At 36.1% G+C, this 22,515-nt stretch overlaps 1 protein-coding gene across 3 annotated transcripts in view; it reads left to right on the top strand.

The window, feature by feature from the left end:
• Positions 1-22,515, top strand: part of FSTL5 (follistatin like 5) — a gene marked incomplete at both ends in the record, with an annotated part of 533,648 nt that overhangs the window by 352,161 nt on the left and 158,972 nt on the right. For all 3 annotated transcript variants that reach the window (XM_081250998.1, XM_081250997.1, XM_081250996.1), the window contains one exon: positions 9,715-9,835. In XM_081250998.1, coding sequence (XP_081107124.1) covers positions 9,715-9,835 — 121 coding nt within the window. The remainder of the gene's footprint in view (positions 1-9,714; positions 9,836-22,515) is intronic.

Raw genomic sequence — 22,515 nt, 5'->3', positions numbered from 1 at the left:
CAGTTTGGGGGCAAGATTGGGTCTCTAATTAAATTTCATTGAAGGGCATGATTTCACTTATATGTGGAATCTAAAAAAATTAAATAAAGGAACAAATATAACAAAGCAGAAACAGTCTCACGGATACAGAGAACAGACTGGTGGTTTCCAGAGGAAAGAGGGATAGGGGAAGGGGCAAAATGGGTGAAGAGGATTAAGGGGTACCAGCTACTATGTATAAAATAAATAAGTTACAAAGATCTAATGTACAGCACAAGGAATATAGTCAATGTTTTATAATAACTTTGTATGAAGTGTAATCTATAAAAATGTTAAATTTCTATGCTGTACACCTGAAAGCAATAGAAGTCAAATATATGTCACTTTTTTTTAAAAAAAGAGCTTAGTGAATGAAATGGGGGGCATTTGATTTTTGACATAAAGTAATTAGTACTGTTGGAATCAGCTTTCTGAATGCATTTATAATGACAATTACCTTCATTTAGAGAGAAACTAGGAACCTGTAAGAAGTCATAGAAAAAACATATTTTGAATGACAAGCCTTTACTTCCAAAATAAGTTCATTCTTCAATTATTTCTTTTGAAAAAACCTTTATTTAGAGCCTGGAAACAAGATTATTTTCAATTCAGAGTCATTGCAGTTAAATAGGCAATTACAACATAAAGAAATAAGTGTGTCAATAGGGCTAAATACATGGATTCTATGGAGTGCTATGTACAAGCTACATCATCAGAAATTAAACTTTGCAACATGTATGGCTTATTTTAACAGTTTTTATTGAAATATAAAAATGATAAAGACAGGTGTATAAACCTTAGGTTTACAGCTTGGTGAGTTTTCAGAAATTGAAAACACTGATGTAACCAGCTGTAAGACACTTTTGAATTTATTCTCTGTGCATTATCTCTTTTCCCTTATTATTGGCAAATGATTAGAATAGAAAATGTGTGTAGTGCAAATCATGTGGCTTTCAGTAGACCAGATAGCTGACATTTCCTTTTCCAAATTGGCATTTTTCTTGAGAAACATTAAAATTTGATGTACTAGTTATTGACACATCACCTCTCTGCTGCAAATCACCCTTAAATGAATAACTTAGAATAGTATATCTGGACCCTGTGCATGTTTCTCCTGTGGCAGACGGCATGCTTTGTGAGTAGAGGGTAACAGAGACACTGGAGTAAGAGAGGAGTTTCTCTTCCAAGTCTGATGTGTTTTTCTAGACAGGCTCCTGCACTATATGCAAATTTCTTAGTACCTAGGCTTCAGCAGAGCACACAGACCCTCCAGTTCCTTGGCTCCAAAAGTGCCTGATTTATAACAGCTCAGGATAGTCCCTGTGGGCAGATTCCTCCAGCAATTCCACAGTGGCTTCTCAGTGGGCGTTTCCAGCAGGACGCCTCTGTACTTCCAGGGAGGCTTTGCAGCCTCTGCGAATTTCTCTACTCTCCAGTGAGCCAGAGATACACCCACCTTCCCTCTACAAAGAGGTCTGGGTGTCCACACTGAAGGAAAGGAGGCTTTCCCTTGGGTTCACAGTCTCATCCCTAGGGGTTCTGGTTGCTCCTAAATCTGTTATTCCTATGTTCTTTATAGTATCCTTTATTTGTTGGTAGACAATTCCCTGTTATGTTAATAGTTCCAGTTAAAATTTCCATTTTCAAATTACCGTGTGGCTCCTGACTCTTGATTAGTTCCGGAGTGACCTGCTTGCTTTCTTCAGGGTCCCGGAGCTCTTCTGATTCGAGACTGTTGATTCATGGTAGTAATGCTGAGTAGGTTTTGCATAATATTATTTGCCAATTTAATCCCTGATATTTAAAATAATTATCAATGAATATTAAACTCAACTTAACAGAATAGTAAAATCTACCTAAGAAGATATTGGAAAGATAATGATCAAAATTACATTGAAAGTAAGAAGCAAATGCTATTGAAAAGAAAGTCATCAGAAATGAATATTATTTGAGTACAAATATCAAGAAATGGTTAGTTTTATCACTGATAAAATGATAGTAGCATCAAACTGTTTTTGTAAAAAAAAAATTGTATTTACATGTTATTTATATATGCTCATACAATTAATTGATTGATTAATTTTTACAATAAAGCTATAGACGACTGGGTAATCCAGCTTCTCCTAGCCAGGAAAAGCATACTTTATGCTGGAGATTTGACATTGTTACCTCCTTTCTCTGATTTTTCTTAACCTCTTTGGTAGACATTCACTCCTCTAAATGATAAATAATTTTTTTCAGGCATGGTGATACCTTTACTCTGGTTATACCTGGTCTCAAAAACCTGGGAGACTTTCCATTTCCTGAAGATGATTATGTACTTTTCTCTGACAGACTTTAATACTTCTGTTTACCTTTGGTCTTCAGCAGTATGAATATATTTCTAGATTGTTTTATAATTCTTATTTGTGGAAAATTCTAGACCATTCATTTTCAAATGTTTTCTCCCCATTCTCTCCCTTTTCCTTCTGGGATTTCAATTAAATATATTTTAGACTAATATCGGCCTACATGCCTTGGATACTCTGTTCTTTAAAAATTGTTTTCAATAATTTCCTCTTTTGTTTCCATCCGAGTACTGTCTATTGACCTATGTTCAAGTTCACCGAGGCCTTCCTTGGATGTGTCAGGTCTACTGATGAGCCTGTCAGAGTCATGCTTCATCTCTGTTACTGTGGGGAGGGTACATTTATTTACAGCATGCCCTTTGCCATTTGCTTATTGTTTCCATTTCTCTGCTGAAATGACCCATCTATTCATGAATGTCTTCAAGTCTTTCCACTGGAGCTTGTAACATATTAATTGTAGTTATTTTAAATCCTCTGTCTGTTTGTTTTGTCTCTCAACAGCAGATTATTTTTTCTTTCCATTTTATAAGTCTCATAACTTTTCATTGGAATGTACATACTCTGTGTTGGGTAGCAGAGACCAAGGTAGATAGTATTTATGTCTGGAAATAAGCATGCCTCTCTCTCTGCTTGGCCTTTAATGAGGGGCTGTGCTGTGTTTCAGTTTTATTGGTTGCTGTGATTACCTTCAATGAACCACCAGCCTCGGTTTCTTCAGTGTCACCTTGTGGTTAGGGTAAAAACCAGACTGATGGGATATCTGAGCATCTTCCAGGTGGTGCTTCATCCACCCTCAGTTTTAGGTGTTCCCTGTGAGCCTGTACCTTTGTCTCTCCATGCTCTTGTCCCTCTGTTCGTCTGCTGTTGCTGGTTTCTTGATCCTCACTAGCCTGGGCAGTGAGGAACAGAGCTTTCTACATTTTCCTCGTTCACCATCAGCCTTAGGCAGCTCATGTGTCTCTGAGTCTTTTGAGCCAGGTTTTCTCCATGACGCTGCCCTGCCTCCAGTGGTAAAGGATCTTTAATTTTCTGAAACTAGGAGGATTTCTTGCTTCTCTCCTTTTCCCAAGCTCTGTCTGTCAGTTTTCACCCACTGAAACTGACAGGATTTGCTGCCTTTTTTTCAGCAGCTTAAGACTTTGCTCCACTGGGGAGAAGGATCCAGGTGAGAATTGTTTTCTCCCTCAGCAGCGCCATTACCTGAGGGATGCTTTCTCAGCTCTCTCCTGCACCCAGACTTTTCAGAAGCAAACAGTGGGGTCCATGGAGAAGGGACTGCCGGCGTCTGTGCTCTCAGGGCTCTGTACTCTCACAACTGTGGCTGCTCAACTTTTAGCAGTTCCTTAAGAAGTTAGTTGATATCTTTTGTACCTGTTTGAACGGCCGCCTTGTTTCCTTCCAGTGCTGTGTTAGACGTGAATGATTGCCTGTGTCTTGTCTGTCTGGAGGCTCACTCCAGCTTTCCTTAGATTTTACTTTCATTATTGCCTTTCAAAGTCAGCACACTAATGGGTTCAAGAACAGGGTGATTTTGCAGATTGTCCATCTTCTTCTTGTTTGGATAAAACTCTTTCCATCTATCTATCCTAAAATGGAGCCAGAACTCTGTAATACACGTCATTAATTAAGCAATTCCATAAAAGTTACCAGGATTCTGGGTACCTTTGGTTACTATGTTATAAATATTTTTAAGAAAACCAAAATAAGGATTTATTCTCTTTTGAAATACACAAAAATATAGTTTAAAATCTAAATGTTTTATTTTTATTCCATTCAATTAAGAAGTGCAATTCCAGTCTATTTAAAGTAATGAGAAAGAGACTGAGATTTCTATTGATATATATACTTGGGGGAAGCTATGTACTTCGAGATACACAATTTAATGTCTAGCAGATTTTTTATTGAATTTCTTTTTATATTTCAATATTACCCATGCCTGAGGGTATCTATAAGATAGGTACAATTTAAAGGAAAATAATATGTGGATAATTATAGACTCAATACTCATTTAAGACTATAATATGACAAACACACTTGAAGCCCCCGTAGGCTCTTCCCCACTATATTCTCCTTCTACTCTAGATATAATTCCTACCATGAGTCATATGTTAACCAGTTCTTTTCATTCTTACCATAAATATATTTGTCTCTAAAACACGGTTTATTTTTGCCTGTTTTGAACTTTATGTAAATTGAGCTGTACTGCATTCTATATATATATGTGATATTGAGCTTGGAGATCCATCCATGTAAACACCTGGGTCTGTAAGTGTGGACCTTCAGAAGCAGAGCCAGACAGCCTAGTTCTGAATATTGTATCATTAACTTATTAGCCTCCACAGAAAAGTTAACTCTTCTGAATTATGTTTCTTTGTGTGTAAAACATATTGTCGAAATATACATAATATGGTTAATTACTATATTTCAAAGTTATATAGATCTTGATGTTTTAAAGTACCTACATATTGAAGGTGTTCTATTTAAGAAATAGGATACAAATTATAAATAACAATTAGCTATAAAATAGGATATTAATTAAAATAAGAAAAGAAGTCACAGAAAATTATAAATATATTTCTAAATTTTACAGAAATATATGACCATATAAACACATTCCAGGCCCTTGGAAAGGGTTTGTACAGATGAGGGGCTCTGAAACTTAAACTCTATCAGCTTCTGGGCAAATCTGACTCTGCATATATGTAAAACATTTTGAAGAGTTGTTCCATAAAAGTGATTGATATTTTTACTTATTTTTATTACTCACTATTATATTAATGGAAACTTTTGCCAGGGTTATTTTCTCAAGGGAAATAAAATATAGTCTAACTGTTTACATATACCATCAAATAATATTGTTGTACATAGTTTTCATAATGTTGGTTTTCTACCAAAGAATGCAGTTGCTTGACTTTTTGTTTGCTTATCAATTTGGAAAAAAATTTCAATTCATATTAGTTTACTTTTCTATTGTATTTCTTTAAATTGATACATGAAATTCTTTACTTTAGGAAAAAAGGTATTAAAAGTAATGAATTTACCAAATCGGATTTATATTATTTAATTTTATACTTCACTGTGCTTTTTATTGATGATAGGTTAAACATCTAAGAAAATAGACTAGTGAGAATCTTCCATAATTTTTAGAAAATCACATAAATTATGAGATAATGGTATTTTTGTGAATTTCAATATGTAGATGCATGCATAAATTACTTTTATTGCTCTTTTATGAAAATATATTTTGTAAACATATAAAGCTAGGAAAATAGCTTTCATAATATTACAAAGTAAAAGCATACTAGCATAATCAAAATTAGAAAGGAAATTAATGCCAGTGTATATCAAAGCAATGTGCATTACATAGAAAACCTCATTTAAAGTATTGTAATACTGGGACCATGTAATTTAAAGCTATGAATAAGAACATAATATGAAATAGGAAAATAAACTTAAATTTGAAATCAACCATTTTCTAATGGATGGGATTTATCTTTTGGATCATAACAAATGCCTATGGGTAAATACAGCTGTTTTATTCTGGTATAGTCATACCTGATGTTTACTGCCTTATACATTCTGACTGATCAGTGCCTATCCTCTATAGGTTGTTAAACATTATGATTATTACTCTTACACCACTGATTATAGTCAATTAGTAGTAGCCATACAATTTTCAAAATTTTAGAAGTGTGCTATAGATTTTCCTTTTTTCCACAGTTCCCTTTTGTACTACTTTGAAAATAATATAAGTAGTCAACTCAACAAAATAAATGGTTTTAGGTTTTTTCTATTGAATTTCCAGACATTAGTGCCCTGAGGCAACTTTTTTAATGGTATAGAGGTTCATAAAGATTTAATCACTGAAGAAATATTTATGGAGAATCTGTTGTCAGAAAGATTATAAAGGTGTAATGGGGGTTCCGAATAAGTGCAAGATTTTGTCCCCAAATTCAGGGAGCATCTGTTACATAAGGACATAACTCTCAACAATGGCTGAGCATCAAAATCACACAGTTAGTTTAATATACTTGAGATTGGAAAAATGCTGAGAAAATGAAAGATTAAAAGATTAGAAATGCTAAATCAGGATGGAGGTAAGGCATAGGATTGATGTATCCATATTAAAAAAAAAAAACTCAAAAGGTAAGTTTTATGTTTGGCTAAAATAATGGAGAATCAGGAAAGATGAAGATGGCTTAAGAATTGCATAATAACAAGGGTTCAGTTCTGGAGTCTGGGTATTTGTTTGGATGCCAATTTCTGATCCCTTACTTTGGTTGGTGTCTTACTGTGTTGGACTGCTATAACAAAAGACTAAGTCTTGGTGGTATAAATAACAAAAAAGTATTTCTCACAGTTCTAGGGCTAAGTCCAAGATCAAGGTGCCAGCACATTAATATTCTGGGTGATGGCCACTCTCTCGATTCATAGCCAGAATCTTCTTCCATGTCCTCAAATCTCTGTAGGATAATGGCACTAATCCTGTTCTTAAGGGCCCCACCCTCACAACCTAATCACCCCCCAAAGGCCCACTATCACATTAGGCTTTAGTATTTCAACAAGTAAACTTTGAGTGGGGCACACAAACACCCAGACCATAGCAGTTGGTGACCTCAGATGAGCCCAAGCTTAACATCAGCATATTTCAGTTTTGTTATATATAAAATGGGGCTAATAGTAGTGCATTTTAAAAAGATTGCTTAAAGGATAAAATCTGATAATTTATTTAAATTATTTATCACAGTGCCTGACATATTTAAGTGCTCAATAAATATTTATTGAGTTTTATAATAAGTATAGTGAAACAATCCATGCTTCATGCAAAGTGGTGAGACAATCTTGCTTATTCAGAAATGTTGTTTGAAAAGGTGATTATAAAGTTGTGTATTGAAAGAAACTGAGGCTGGAAGATTTTGCTTCTACTTGGAAGAAAGAGGAAAGAATAAGAAATGATATATAGATTAGAAGGGATCACACAATATGTTAATTTAGAGCATACTTACATTAAAAGGATTTCATATTACAGAATAACACAGATAGCAAAATAAGGTACTTTAATAAACATTCTCAAGGTTATATTCTTGGAAAATTTTCACATCATTTGGTGAAGGAATCTTATATTATAATATATAATATATAATATTATAGTATAATATTATAGTAGATTGGGAAGGGCCAAGCTTTCTAGGTAGCTATACAGGAAAACACATGGAAAAGTTGTTTATTTCAAATTTTATGAATAATTTAAAAAGTATTATTTGAAAATAGACTTTAAAAGACCTATGTGCAGTTTGGCATAAATGAATTTAAATATAATTACAAATATGAGATATACTTTGGGTTTTTATGATTATTTCCAGTTATTCTTGTCCCATGAGGGGATTCATCTCTGTTCTGATTTGGTCTCCCTGGTCTGTTCTGCTTGTGAGGAGTCTTTCTGGTACATGCACATCCTGTGTGCTTGTCTACCTTGTGCTCATTAGGTATCTTACTATTATATTTCAGGTTATCAAGATTTATTTTTGGCTCATAGTCTTTCTCAAAATTTCTTTAACTCTAATCATCCTGAATGATTTCTGCAGAGGTTTGGCTTTTTCTCATATTATACCAAGCTGTGTGTCAACTACCTGCCTTTATGTTAACCTGAGGGACAGCCTGGCCTTTCTGTTTGGTGTTTCTGTTCTCTAGCCTAAGTGCTCACCCAGGAGCCCTGTTTCTAATGGTAGCCCGTGGTGATGCAAGGGATGCTATCACAAATTGGTGTCACTCAGTGACGTCCTTGTTAGGATATAATCTCCAAATCCTCCCCTATCGTGCAGGGCATGAGGCTTTTCCTGTAAGTCTATGAGATGCCCCTGGGAGCTGCAGAAATGTGTTATGATCAATCTCATATAATATGATATTGAGGAATTTTATTTTATTTTATAATCATTAAGAAAATATCCATCAGCTAAATAATCTGATGGTCAGAACATACAGTATGTTTCTCCTTCCCTCCTGACCCTCCTCCTCTTTCCCCTCCCCCCTGAAGCTCCCTCCCCTTTCCTCCCCAGCCTCCTTCTGCTTCTCCTTCTCCTTATTCTCATTCTTCTTCTTCTCCCCTGTTTCTTTCTCTCTCTTCTTCTTCTTTCTGTCTCTCTCTTTCTTGACTGGGAGAACATTTTCATTATTTTGAGGTCCATATTCAATAGCCCCATAGTCATTTTTTTGATTGTAATTAATCTGTAGTGCGTATCAGTTAGAGGGAAGCTATTTTTAACAGAAATGCACATGGTGTGAATATAAGTAAAGTCAGAAACATATGGAGTCAGAAACATATGGACTCAACTCTAAGTCTTGCTCAAATAAAAAGAATTCATGAAAATAGAAATTTTCAGGGAGCTGCCATGTAGGTCAGATTGTGATGATTCTCTGAGGATGGGGTCTTGGAGGAGCTTCAGACCCATTCTTCTCTCTCCAGGGTCTGCTAGGATGATAGTTTTCACTGCTAGCAGAGTTACGAAGCTGGTGGTCCAAGGCTTCCATGCAGCTCTGAAGAGAGGGAAGCCACCAGCCTCGCTGTCCTTGCTGAAATACAGCCACTTTTTCCAGTAATGCTGTGTGCGCTGGTGTGAGCCTTTGTCTATTTCCAAAGTTCTGAATAAGTTGATTATGACAATTTTTGCCAGTGTGTTCATTCCCTTTATGAAAGAGAAGATTTTCTGGTCTTTACTCTTCCAGAGGTGCTTCTTGGATTTGATTTTGATAAACACCACAAGATTTTAAAATCTTTTTTCTAAAACGGTTATGCATATTTTCCCCCATAAATTTGAAATGCCATGGTTATTTTAGCTAATGTACTGATTATTTCTGGGAGGCTTAAAAAATCCTGTTCTACTGATATAGCTGTAAATTTTATGTCTGAAACCACACTGTTTTAATATTTTTTCCTAGGTAAAGATATAATTAAAGGATATAAAACTTAATAGACAATTAGAAATGTGAAGAATGTAGTTAAGAGCTATTTGTTTTAGCTATAAATAAGAAAAATAATTTATACCTTTATACATTAAAATGTAAACTGAATTAGAATAAATATGTAAAAATTCAATTATTTTATATAAGCTCATATATTTCAAATAAATACTGAGATAATACTTTTTAAACAAAACTTGTCTTGAGAAAATAGTAATTACAGCCTATAAAATCTTGCAACTTTATAGAACTAACAGTGATCATTTTGATAATTTAAAGATAATATTTTAAAATACTTTGCTCCTGAATACATGTTTTAAAAAAGTGAATTGTTGAAATACATTTTAAGTAAAAACAGCTAATTTTATTTAATTTTACTTTTTTTCTATAGGACTTTGGAGATGATGGATCCTTATATATTACCAAGGTCACCACAACTCACATGGGCAATTACACCTGCTATGCAGACGGCTATGAACACATCTATCAGACTCATATCTTTCAGGTTAATGGTAAGAAATGTGGGGGTGTTTTAATTGCTTTTTGCCTCAGTAGGTATTCAAAGACTGTCACAGTTGACTAAGAAGGCTTCATTTTGAGTTTCAGGACTTACTGTTAATGTAAAACCCTTCCAATTAAAAAAAAGTGAGTAAGTAAATATAATAAATTTGTACCACTTTTCTCATCATGAAACATTGCAGAGTAACTCATTCTGACTGGAAAATTAAAGCATAGGAAATTTAAACTATTTTTTCAACTTTAGAATATCAACAATTAGGCAACTGTATAAATTTTAGAAACTGAAAAAATTAAGCATTTAAAAATTTTACGTTAGACCAGATGTTTAGTTGATCTTATTAGTGATATAGAAAACTTATTTATGTACAAAGTTTTATAATCTCAATAATTAATTTAATGGCTATGAACATTGGCCAAGTAGGCTGATATCAATCTTACAATCAGTGCTTTGTTTTATTTCTGACTTAATTCACATTTTAGTTATTTAGTTGAATTGATAATAGGATTGTATGTATGATTCATTAATACACACTAATTAATTTCCATACACATATATACATTAATTTACTCTATGGTTTACAAAAAGGAAGCAGAAACTTACTTGGCTTTCTGTAGGAACAGCAAGGTGGCTAGTGTGACTGGGATGAATTAAGAGGAGAGTGGAAAAAAAGTTTGAAAAGGTTGGGGAGCTTATGGTTTTGTTACTGAATTAAGTCATATAGACTCTGCTCCCCCTACCCGGCAGGGCAGGGTTCTTTTTTTTTTTTTTAATTTTTATTGGAGTATAGTTGATTTACAAGGTTGTGTTAGTTTCAGGTGTACAGCAAAGTGAATCAGTTATACATATACATATATCCACTCTTTTTTTGGATTCTTTAGGGGAAGGTTCTTTTTCTGTTTTGTTCAAGCAGCCAATAATGAAGCTGCAGCTGAAATTGACAAAGCACAAGCTTTATTCAGAGACCAAAGAATGGAGAAGCAGGAACTAAGTTCCCAGATCAACTTCTTGCCTACCTGGCAAAAGGAATTTAATTTTAAAGAGTGAAGGCAAACGGAGGAAGAATGAGACTAATGATGGGGAGTTATGTGCATTAGTTTACTGGGGAAGGGGCAGTGCTTTTTCAAGGGAGAGGGGTGCCACCCCCTTTTTATCTTCTTTTGGTCCTTAGTGTCCAGTCATGGCCACCAGGTAGGCGTGTCACTGAATATGCTAATGTAGGAAAATCAGCATACAATGGGATTGAGGGTCTGTTGGAGGTCAGATTTATTCCCATCTTGGTCCCAGCTAGTTCCATTTGGTTTTCTTTGTTGGCAGCTTCCTTTCTTATCTCTGGACCCTTTAACTTAAAGATTTATGTTAACTTCTGCTAAAAGTGGAGTTGGAGGGTTTTGAGCAAATATTTAGGGCAGCTCTGGCAGAGTTTGAGTATTGTTGACACTCTACAGAAGGAGATTTAGGTTTTGGTTTCTGGTGCAAATCCATTTGTCAGCTAGACATGGGTCACGGCTTGGAAACGGGCTTTCACAGAAACCAGTGAATACAACAGACAAAGTGTGAAGGAGGTGAGGCTTGTTCCCAGTGGTCTCAGATGTTTGGAGTTAGATGTTCAGAGATAGCAACTGTCCCAGAGGACTCAGTCTTGGGAGGACAGGACAGGAGTGTGTGTGGGATGTCCCCTATCTGGGTTCTGCATCCATGGAGAACTGGTGGTTGTAGGCAGCCTGGCCCTTGTCTTCCTCTTTGCGGTGATTTTTACTGGCTAATGGCCTAATTGACAAAACTGATGCTTTGAGGGTTTTTTTTTTTTTTTTTTAAGTTAGGGAGAAAGATTCTCCAATTTTGTGCTTGGCTAACCAAAAGTTCTGTCTTTTACCTCTCATCCTCACTTCTAGCCCTTGTTTGTCCAGTCTAAGTACCTACCACACTAGAGTTCTAGCTGGTTTGTAGAGCAATGCAGGGTCCAGGTTCTACCTGCATCAGAACCACAGGAAAAAATATCAAAAATTTAGAACCTGAGCTTCAACAGCACTCTCTGGAAATTTGATTTGAAATCTGCATTTTGATAAGCTTCTCAGGTAATTGTGATGCATGGTAGAGCATGGGAACCATTCTAAATGGATGCTCCTCTGAGGGTCTGCTCCCCAGTCACGTCAAATGTAGGTTTCTTACACAACTCACTCACTTTCCATGCTCCAGCTGGAAAGCCCAGGAAGAAGGCTTTGAGCCACACTGTAGGCATTTATGTTGTAAGATGTGCCTTGAGTGGTGCTGGGGAAATGCGGTGTCCCTATTTCATCCGTCCTGTGCATTAACTATTTGCTCTGATCTCAGGTTTTTCTGAAGATGGAATATGAGAATAAAGGAATAATGAGGTCTCAGAAACAGTGCTGCCTCTCCTCGACCTTCAGGCTTAGCATTATGAATTAAGAGGAATTCAATATTAACAGTGATTGCCTAGACTAAGTACTGGTGCTTTCCTTTTCCCAGGAACAAAGATCCCTAAACCTGGGAGTAAAACCAATGTCTTCCTATTACCTCCTGCTACATTTAATCTGCTTTGAAATCCTTGATATAAAAGTTTTTGTGAAAGGATGGGGTTTGGAAAGAGAAACAAGGATATTATGTTCGTTGAAAGTGAACAGGTAGAGAACTGTGCAGTAAGTGGAGGGTCACTTGGGGTCAAGAGAGGGAATTTCATTTTGCAGATGTGATTATCTTTTATGTCGATGTGAATAATCCAGGAAAAATGAAAAGCAGCTCATATAAGAGAAAAAGGGGAAAATTGCAGTAATCAGGTCTTTAAAAAGTTGATATAATCTAGTACACAGATGGAAGGGCTGTTCTTTGAAAGATTGATAGTTAATCTGTTGAAACAGGGAGGAGGACAGACAGTTTGGGAGCAGATGCTCAGGGTGGGAGCATGAGGAAATCCTCTTTGCATTGCTTGGATTATTTCAGTGTCATGAGGAATAGTCCCCTACATACAAATGAGTTCCATTCCAAGAGCACATTCATAAGTCCAGTTTGTTTGTAAGTCCAATAAAGTTAGCCTAGGTACCCAACTAACACAATCGGTTATATAGTACCGTACTGTAATAGGTTTATAGGTTTATAATACTTTTCACACAAATAATACATAAAAAACAACACAAAAAATAGAAAACATGTTTTAATCTTACAGTACAGCACCTTGAAAAGTACAGTAGTACAGCACAACAGCTGGAATCCAGGGGCTGGCGTCGAGTGAACGGGCAAGAAGAGTTACTGACTGGAGGGGGGACAGGAGGTGGGAGATGGTAGAGCTGAAGGATCGTCAGCAATAGGAGACTGAGGGCAAGCTGCAGTTTCACTCACACCTGACGTTGATGGCACAGGATCTTGTTCCTTGCTGGATTCAATTCTATCTACCCTGTTGAAAAAACAATCCATTGATGTCTGGGTAGCTTTTTTTTTTCTCGTCATAGATGACTCGGTAGCACTGGATTGCATTCTGAATGGCTGCTGCGACCTTCATGTACCATTCTACGTTCAGGTCCTGTGCCTCAAAAACTAACAGTGCCTCCTCAAAGAAAGAAAATCCCCTTGCCATTTCCTGCATCATGAATCTCTTCAGTTCTTCAGTTACTTCTTCCTCTTGTCTCTCTTCATCTTTTCCCTGGGCCTCCTATTCCTGGTGCTTCTTAGCAGTACCAGGTACATCACCGCTGCTTTTACACTTGCTTCCAGACATCCTGATCTTGAAATAAAGATACTGTACTACCGTACTGTATACAGTCCTGTACAGTAAAGTACACAAAAGCACAACTACTTGTAGAGGATGCACTTACGTGACAGTGTACACCAGACACCTGAACTAACTTATGTGATTGGACGTGTGAATGCACATTCACATCTTTGAAAGTTCGTAACTTGAAGGTTCGTATGTAGGGGACTTACTGTACCAACTATTGAAAGTGGGCAGTTAGTGAGAGATTTAGTGATTTGAGGAGAAAAGTTGTAGGGAGGTAGGGTTATAAAAATAGCAGTATGTAGTTGGAATGTTGGGCACATCTTTGGGTGTTCTTGAGATGATATATATTAGTATGTTTCCTTTCTGTTGTGGTTGGCTGCGAATTTGTAATCATAGAAAGAGGAGATTTGGCTTTACCAACATCTTATTTTGTCACATGAGTACGTAGGAGAGAGACATTATAAGTTTAAGTACATTTACAAGAGAATGATTATAATGATGGAACACAGAATAAATGGTAAGGTAAGGAAATTTGTAGGTAAGGAAAGACGTGAGACCATGAGAAATGAGGAACGAAGTGAAAAACTGACTGGGGTATTCAAGTTGGTCAAATACTACTAGAATGAGGTACTAGAGAGAAAGAAATGCAAAACCTTCCCTCAAAACATTTTCTGAAGGCATCTGGCAATATCTGTTTATAAGAAATACTTTTATTTAGTTCAAGCATATATAAAGGAGTATATGGACCATTAAGATTTGACAGATGTTTAGACAGCCCAGCTGTTCTTTTAAATCTAACTTGTCAGTTCTTGCCTTAGCTGAGAGGGAGAAATGAAGCATAGACTAACACTAATTCATCAAATTCAACCACAACCAATAAAAAACAACCAAACTTGTTCTACTGCATTTTTATCAACTAGGGAATAAGTGTATTTCAAGGATCATTTTTAATATTTAAACCTATTTGAAGAAGCCAAAAACCTGGGTAGAAAATATATTATGCATGAATCGGTAAGAGATTATCTTCAGCTGCTGTAACAGACACCCCAAATAACAGGGGCATAAAGAAGGTATCGGTGTGGTGTTCTTATGTGGAAAAGAAGCCCAGATGATGTGGCTCAGGATGGCAGCCCCACAGTGCCATCACTATCCTAGGCTCCACTATTTGTGGTTAGAACATTGTTTCCTTTCTCAGTGTTTTCCAAATGGAGGTGAAAATTCCAGCCATCATTTTCACATTTCAGCAGGGAAAAAGTAATCAAGAGGAAGGAAAAATACTGCCTGACACCTGAGAGAGAGCCCACTTTTTAAAGAACTTTAAAGGAAGTGCCGACAATAACTGCCATTGACCCTCTAAATGCAGAGATTGCTAAAGAGGCTTCTTTGACCTTGGGGTTTGCCATTCACAACGATGAAACGTTCAGTTATTTAGGAGGAAGGGAGGAAGGTGAGAATAAATACTGGATAGGTAACTAATTGTGTTTATCACTTCATAATAAAATGTTTAGAAATGGTAGAATTAGCTATAAAACAGCAGCCCTACAAGTCATTTGCTAAATAAGTGATTTGTCGCTTTTCTTAGTGTTTCCCTTTCCTTTGGTTTTATATTGGGCATAATAACTTTAAATGTATGCTTTGTGTATAAATAAGTATAGTAAACTTGAGGTCACTCAGAACAGTTATAGGCCAATAACAAAAGAATAGTTGAGAAGGAGCTGTGACACTGAAAAATATAATGAACATGCGAGAAAATGCAAATTAGGTAGACAAATAGCACATTTATGGACCCAATAAATCTCTAAAACTAGTTTAACTCATTTTTCAATCTCTAGCCACTTTTCAGAAAAGGTTAAAAAGACCTTTAGAAAATCAGGTTTCCATAGGGAAGTTAACATATTTATCTTAACAATTTGTCAATTAGCTATAAAAATAAAATATATTATGGATTACCATAAAAAGCTCTGCAAATACCACAAGTCATTGGAATTTGTTAAAGAGTGTTTTTGAAGTGCAAAGTCTATTTAAATATCCCTGGGTGTGAGCCAAATAAAAGTCTATCAATAGCCCTTTTTCTTTTCAAACAATGCAAAATTAGATTATTGAAATATGAGAGTGCTTCTGTGTCCTTGTCAGAAGAAACATTATGTATAAATCAAAGGAGCTTGACTCTACCAGTGGAATTCATTTCATGCTTTTCTTTTTCTTTTTACATAAAGCAAATCGGCTTTAGATCTTCAGCTTAGGATACAGAATGTATGAAATTTTAAAAGTAATTCAGTGTTTACTCTACCCTCTGGGCAGAAAGCTCGTCCATATTAAAAAAAAAAACCCATATGCATGCTGTTATTTCTCCCTCCTTTATTGTTTAAGACCTCACAGATAATATCAAGTGGATTTGTTTATCTACTCATGTCAGAAACTTCTACACAAAATTTCTGGTTCTATAGGATGTCTATGTAGAACACCTCTATTTTTCTCCTTCAGAATTTGGAAACATCATTTGGAGCTAGCCATATAGACATCAAAGCATCATCTTCTTACTGATAAAGCTTTTTAGAAAAAGTGGCTTAAGTCTGGAGCAACAGTGGTCTGCTTCTTCATGCATCATAGAATTGAACTTCCAGTTTCAGGCAGCCTTCCCTGCTAAGCTTTCAGCAAGGACAAAGCACAAATGGGAATATAACCTTCCTGCAGGCAGTAAGGTCCGGAAAGCAGGAAGCAAAAGGCCGAGTGCCCCCTCTCTCTTCTTCCCACTGTGAGTTACTAAAGTGTGAGAGAGAGAGAAGTTTTGAGGGTTACTCTGGCTCAGTGATTCTCTAACTGTGGTTTTTGAGCAAGTAGCATGAGCAACTTATTTTATTTTTAATTTTACTTTTTAAAAACATTTTATTGAAATATAGTTGATTTACAATGTGTTAGTTTCAGGTGTACAGCAAAGTGATTTAGTTATACATATATACATATATATATTCTTTTTTGATTCTTTTCCCATTATAGGTTATTACAAGGTATCGAGTATAGTTCCCTGTAGGTGCTTGTTGTTTATCTGTTTTATATACAGTAGTGTATATATACAGTAGTGTGTATCTGTTAATCTTAAACTCCTAATTTATCCCTCCCATCCCCATTCCTCTTTGGCAACCATAAGTTTGTTTTCTATGTCTGTAGGTGTATTTCTGTTTTATAAATAAGTTCATTTGTCTCTTTTATTAAAATGCAAATTCTCAGGGTTCACCCATACCTACTGAATCAGAGGATCTGGTCATGAGGTAGGATGATCTGTGTTTTATAAACCCACCTGATGACTGATGATAAAGTTGGAGAACTACTGGTCCAGCAGTTTGATTCCCCAGAAACATGTGAAGCAGGAGTATATGTCCTTCCTCAGATTCTCCAGCTTTATTCTCTTAATTTTGACTTTAAAATAAGCATATAGGGATCTCAGGGAGTGGCTGTTTCTTCAGGGGTTGAGATCCGACATGTATCAAATCAGTTTTGCCCTCAATCTTGATGATTTGCTCCAAGCCCCACTTGGGCCTCCTCAGCTGTGGTCAACATCCCCTGACAGCTGGTCATGCAGGAGTTTGTCTCTCTTCCACTCTCCTGAGGACTTTATTTGACACAAGAAGCTTTATCAGCCTCATTTCAGGTAGCCCAGTTGTGCCAGGAATTGAATGCCCCCAGGGACAGTCCTTAACCAATGAGGGACATGAGTCAATGGGTAAGAAGCCCAGCACCCACTCCTCAGTGGGAAGGTTCTCAGGTGCATTGTACCTGATTCCTCAGAGTGTCCTCACAGGAATTAACCCTTTTTTGTGCTAATTTTCTTTCCTCTGTTGTACTTTTCCTACTCTTTAACTTGTGCTTCCTGGGATCACTTTCCAAATCAACCATCTGAACCTAACTTCTTTTCTCAGAGCTGAATCTGGGGACACTCATACTTAAGGGGTGTCCTTAACTTAATGACTGTTGCTTCCCTTTTGTATCTCCCCCCCCCCCGAGAGCTACTGGTGGGCACTATGTGTTTGCTTTCAGAAGGTTTTTACATATGATAGAACAATACATTACCTCATTAACTCCAAGGCCTAAAGATTCTTTCTATTACTTCCCATGCTAAATTATGTGCAGTTACACTGTTTAACCGAGCTCTTCAGAGCTTCTGCAATTAGATTAAATCATGATATCAAGATACTCCAATTACGCAATAGTGAGAACATAGACGTGCTCACATTTTAATAGATAATCTAATTATTAAATTCCCAGAGAGAAATAACACTTCAAAGATTAAAGTTACAATGAAATTAGTCCAAAGTGATTAATATCAAAAATTAAATTCTTCTGCCCTTGTGACACAAAGTCTAAAGAAAGTCTGAAAGTCTTAAAGACAAGTAAAATCTAAACAGTTATGTCCCTCCTTAATTTCTTATTTTGCTTCCTTTCAGTGAAACAGTTTCTTGAAGTTCATAGTTTTGGGAGAACTTCAACATCTCTCTCCTGGGCTGATTCTCACTGGATTTAAGTGTACCCTCATGTTATGTGTTTTCAAATGGTTGCATCTGTTCTCTATTCATTATTTCCTTGTATTCTGCCTTCTGTTGGATTACATAACTTTTAGAATTCTGTTTTTTCTCCACTATTAACTTATTAGCTATGGCTTTTTGTTGATATTTTAAGGTGTAAGTGAAAGCTCTGTTTACAATATACAACTCTAACGTATTGCCATGTATCTTCAGATATTTTACCACTTCACGTATAAAATAAGAACTTTAATACAGTATACATTGATCTCTCTTCTTTCCATTCATTGTGGTAATATTGTCAAACATTTTACTTCTATATATGTTACAAACCTCATAATACATTGTGTTATTTTTGCTCTAAATAGTTTAATATCTTTCAAAGAATTTTTAAAAATACAAGAAAACAAGACTTTTACATTTATCCTTTCTAATTCCCCTCATTCTTTCATGTAAATCCAAATTTCTGAATTGTCCTTTAGCCTAATAAACATTATGTAACAACGTGAAATTCAGATCTGCTCCTGATACATTTTCTCAGCCCTTGTTATTTAAAGGTATTTTAATTTTTTCTTCATTAAAGAATTATTTCTGCTGGATATTGAATTTGGAACAGATAGTTTTCCTTTTTGTTTTCTTTCAACACTTTTCACATGTTATTCTATTACCTTCAGGCTTTCATGATTTCTAGTGAAAACTCTCTTATTTCTAGTCTTTTTTTCTATTTCTCTTCTGTTTTTGCAATTTTCTCCTTTTCAATGGGTTTCAGCAATTTGATTATGATATGCCTTGGTTTTATTTTCTCTACTTAGATTTATCCAGCAAGGATTGCTCAACTTGAATTTTTGGTATACATTTTTCAACAAATTTGGAAAAATAAATTGTCAATTCTTTTCAAACCGGATTCTGGTCTCTCCCTCCATTAGGAATCCAATTACCGATATGTGTTATTGCTTACTATTTTCACACAGATCACTAAACTCTGTTCATTTTTTCTCTTCAATCTTTGTTCTTACTGTACTTCAGTACAGATGGTTTCTATTGCTTTGACTTCAAGTTCACAAATCTTTTTTGTACATGTCTAGTCTGCTATTAATCCCAACCAGAGTATTTTTGAAATTTATTTCAGATATTGTATTTTCAACTCTAGGACTACCATTTATTTTTTATGATCTGCATTTATCCCCCATTTTTTCACGTTTTCCTTTAAATCTTTCAATCTTTTCATACCAGATATTTAAAAAAAATTGCTAATTTCATCATCTCTGAAATTGTCTCTATTGACTAATTTTTTTTGCATATGAGTCTAATTTTCTCTCTTCATGTCTGTTAAAGTATTTTTAAACTGGATGGTGAAAATTGTTGAGAGAGATTTGCTGGATACTTCTGAGAAGTATTGATTTTTGTTTTGACATTAATTTACCTGTATATCAGTTTTATATTTTAGAGTTTTTTAAACTCCATTTGATTATTTCTAGAGTAGCCTTTATACTAGAATTTTTTCATTAACCTTCTAAGGTGCATTATTTCTGGAGTCTCTATGAGCTCTCCAATCTGGTTTTTCAGTTAAGTCTCTCCAGTCTGAAGTCTGATTAATCCAACTCATATGTCACCTACCACTATGTAAGCTCTTGGAATTTTTAGAATTATAGCTCCCTGGTTTTATTTCTTGCTTTAGTAATTGAATTTTGCCTGACTTTGTGAAGTTTTATGCTATGCCTTGAACCAAAGCCCCCAAAGACCCCTATTAAGATTCCTGTAGCTCTTTCTCAACCTATTTCTCTCCCTTTTGGTACTCTGTTCTGCAAATTCCAGCTGCCAAGCTTTCCTGAATTCCAATATCTTTATCTTTAGTTCATTGAGAACTTTCGATTCCCCTTCTCTGCATCAATATCAACCAAATGCCTTTTGGCTGATAGCTGAGGCAATTCTACAGCTCATCCCACTTTTTTTCTTTTTGCCTTATTTCAAGAATCATAGTCCTCTGCTGCTGGTTTCCAATATTTGATAACTGTTGTTTCCTATGTATTCCGTTTATCTATGGCAGAGGGGTTATCTCATTAATTTCCATGATGATCTTATATCTCATAGGAACCATTCTTAAAAACCTGATTGGTAACATTAGTTAAAGGCATGTTTTCTTATGACCCTCATTTGTAAAAGTTCTGAAAGTTAGTGGATATAGTTAATGTAGACAACATCAAGAAAATATCAAATAAACTTAAAAATTACAAGTAATACTTCTTTGTTCTCAGAGTTCAGTACTTTAATTCAGCCCCAAACCAGAGCAGGCACTCAGTAGTATATGAAGGAAGGAGAATGACAGGAAAAAAAAAAAAAGTTGGTTTTGCTGTGGAAAGATATGACTCTTTCTGTATCAACTGTCCAAGGTTAAATAACTTATATTTAATTGATCAAACCCACACATAAATAGGTTAGTTTTGTCACTATATGTGGAGGAAAGTTGATTTTTATCCTCCAAATAATTCTCTTTAGTTTTCTTTAGTAATAAAAGATCAGTTTTAGTAGGCCTAAGGCCAAACACCAAAATCTACCTTTCCCAGATCTCTTTGAAGCTAGATGTTGTCCTGTGACACATTTTGGGCCAATGGAATGTGAGGGTAACTAATGCATTTACTGTCTGAATTTTGACCAAAATAGGAAAGCTATGTGCCTGCCCTTCCTCTTTTAACTGTTTCTGCTTTTTTGGAATATGGGTCCGGTGGTAGTAGCTTGGGGAGCTATTTTTAATTTGGAGAAAGTCATGCTTTGATGTTTGCAGAAGAACTAAAATAGAAGATGCCTGGGTGTGGTAGGCTGAAAATGTCTTAACAAAAGCCATTCACATCCTAATCCTTGGAACACGTGAAGGCTACTTTAAATGGCAAAGGGGACTTGTATACATGATTAAGTTAAGGTTCTCAAGATAAGGATATTATTCTGGTAGGCTCTAAGTGTAACTATAAAGGTCCTCATACAAGAGAGGCAAGGAAGTAAAAGAAGAAATTAGGAGATGTGATGGCAGAGGCAAGAAGTTGGAGAGATTTGGTGAGTGAGTAACAGACCAAGGAATGTAAGTGGCCCAAGAAACCAGAAATTGCAAGGATGTGGAGTTTCCCCTAGAGCTTCCAAAATGAACCAACCCTACTGGCACCTTAGTAAAACTTATTTTGGTTTTCTGACATTTAGAAATGTAAGAAAATAAATTTGTGTTGCTTAACGCCACAAAATTTATGGTAACATGTTACAGCAGCAAAAGGAAATGAATGTATGTGATGAGAGCAAGGTACCCAACCATCATCTGGCCACCTGCAAGGCCTTATATCTTGTTTAAGCCAAAGTATTTGGTTCTATGTTAAAACAGCTTAATCCATGCCCACACTACGAAGGCACCATACCCCTTTATGACCACATATCAGGATTTATATCTTATTTAAGCCACTGACAGTACTGTTGCTCTGTTTATTCCAGTAGTTTAACCAACATCCTACCTTTATTTATCACGTTGTTCTCATTTCTCCTGCAGTCCAGGTGTAGGTTTATGGGGGGCTCTGTTTCATGCAGCCATCCGGTGAGCCAGGATCAGTCTTGCTTCAGTCCATAAGATCATATAAGACAGTGCTACTGAATGTCCTTGCTTCAGTCTGTGAACTATTTGTTACCTGGTGATGAGATAAAGTATAGAAATTATGAGTAATGAAAGGGGTCTTATTTTCTGGTAACTATAGAAATTGAAGAAGGAAAATATCTTCAGCACCGCAGATAGTTTTAGAATCAGTTCCCCAAGGCCTTGGAGCCCTCCACTGGATCCTCTGTGTTTAATAGACAGTGAAAGAGACCACATGTGAAGGATCACGTCGGAGATTCATAGGGCGGGCCTTGTGGTAGCAGACAGTACTTTCGCTGCTTACCAGGACTCACAATTAGCACATTCTATTGTAGAGGAGTCTGAGAGAGATAAACTGGGACTGGGCTCAGAAAGAAGAGGGAGTCCATTTAGTGTATATCTAGCCTGATTTTGCCACAAGAGCCCAATACTCATAAACTTTCTGGGGGAAAGAGCAAACCGTACAGTGTCCCCTTTCTCAGAAAAACAATGTTAAGATAATCATATTGCCCTTGGGAACAGGCGTTTTTGGACCCAGTGTCCTGATGGAATTACTTCATTTGTGAAACCAGATCTATAGGGATTGCACCAAAGCCCCACACTGTTTTAGCTGGCATATATCCTCTAGCTGATTCTGAAACAAAGAATGAGATGAATGCTTTCGGAGTCTGTGCCTTTGGGGGCTACTGCCGACCTAAACCTCCCGTGAGCTCCACAGTGTTTCATGTCCTCAGTCTGAAAGTTTTGAGACCTTGTGCTGTATTTATTTCTGCTACATTTCTCCCTGTTTCTCATGCTCTCTTGTTCTTAATTGTTCC

Source organism: Mesoplodon bidens (assembly GCF_964165515.1).
Source record: "Mesoplodon bidens genome assembly, chromosome: 1".
NCBI lineage: Eukaryota > Metazoa > Chordata > Mammalia > Artiodactyla > Ziphiidae > Mesoplodon > Mesoplodon bidens.
The sequence above is the reverse complement of the archived record's forward strand: the minus strand, read 5'-3'. Positions and strand labels throughout refer to the sequence as shown.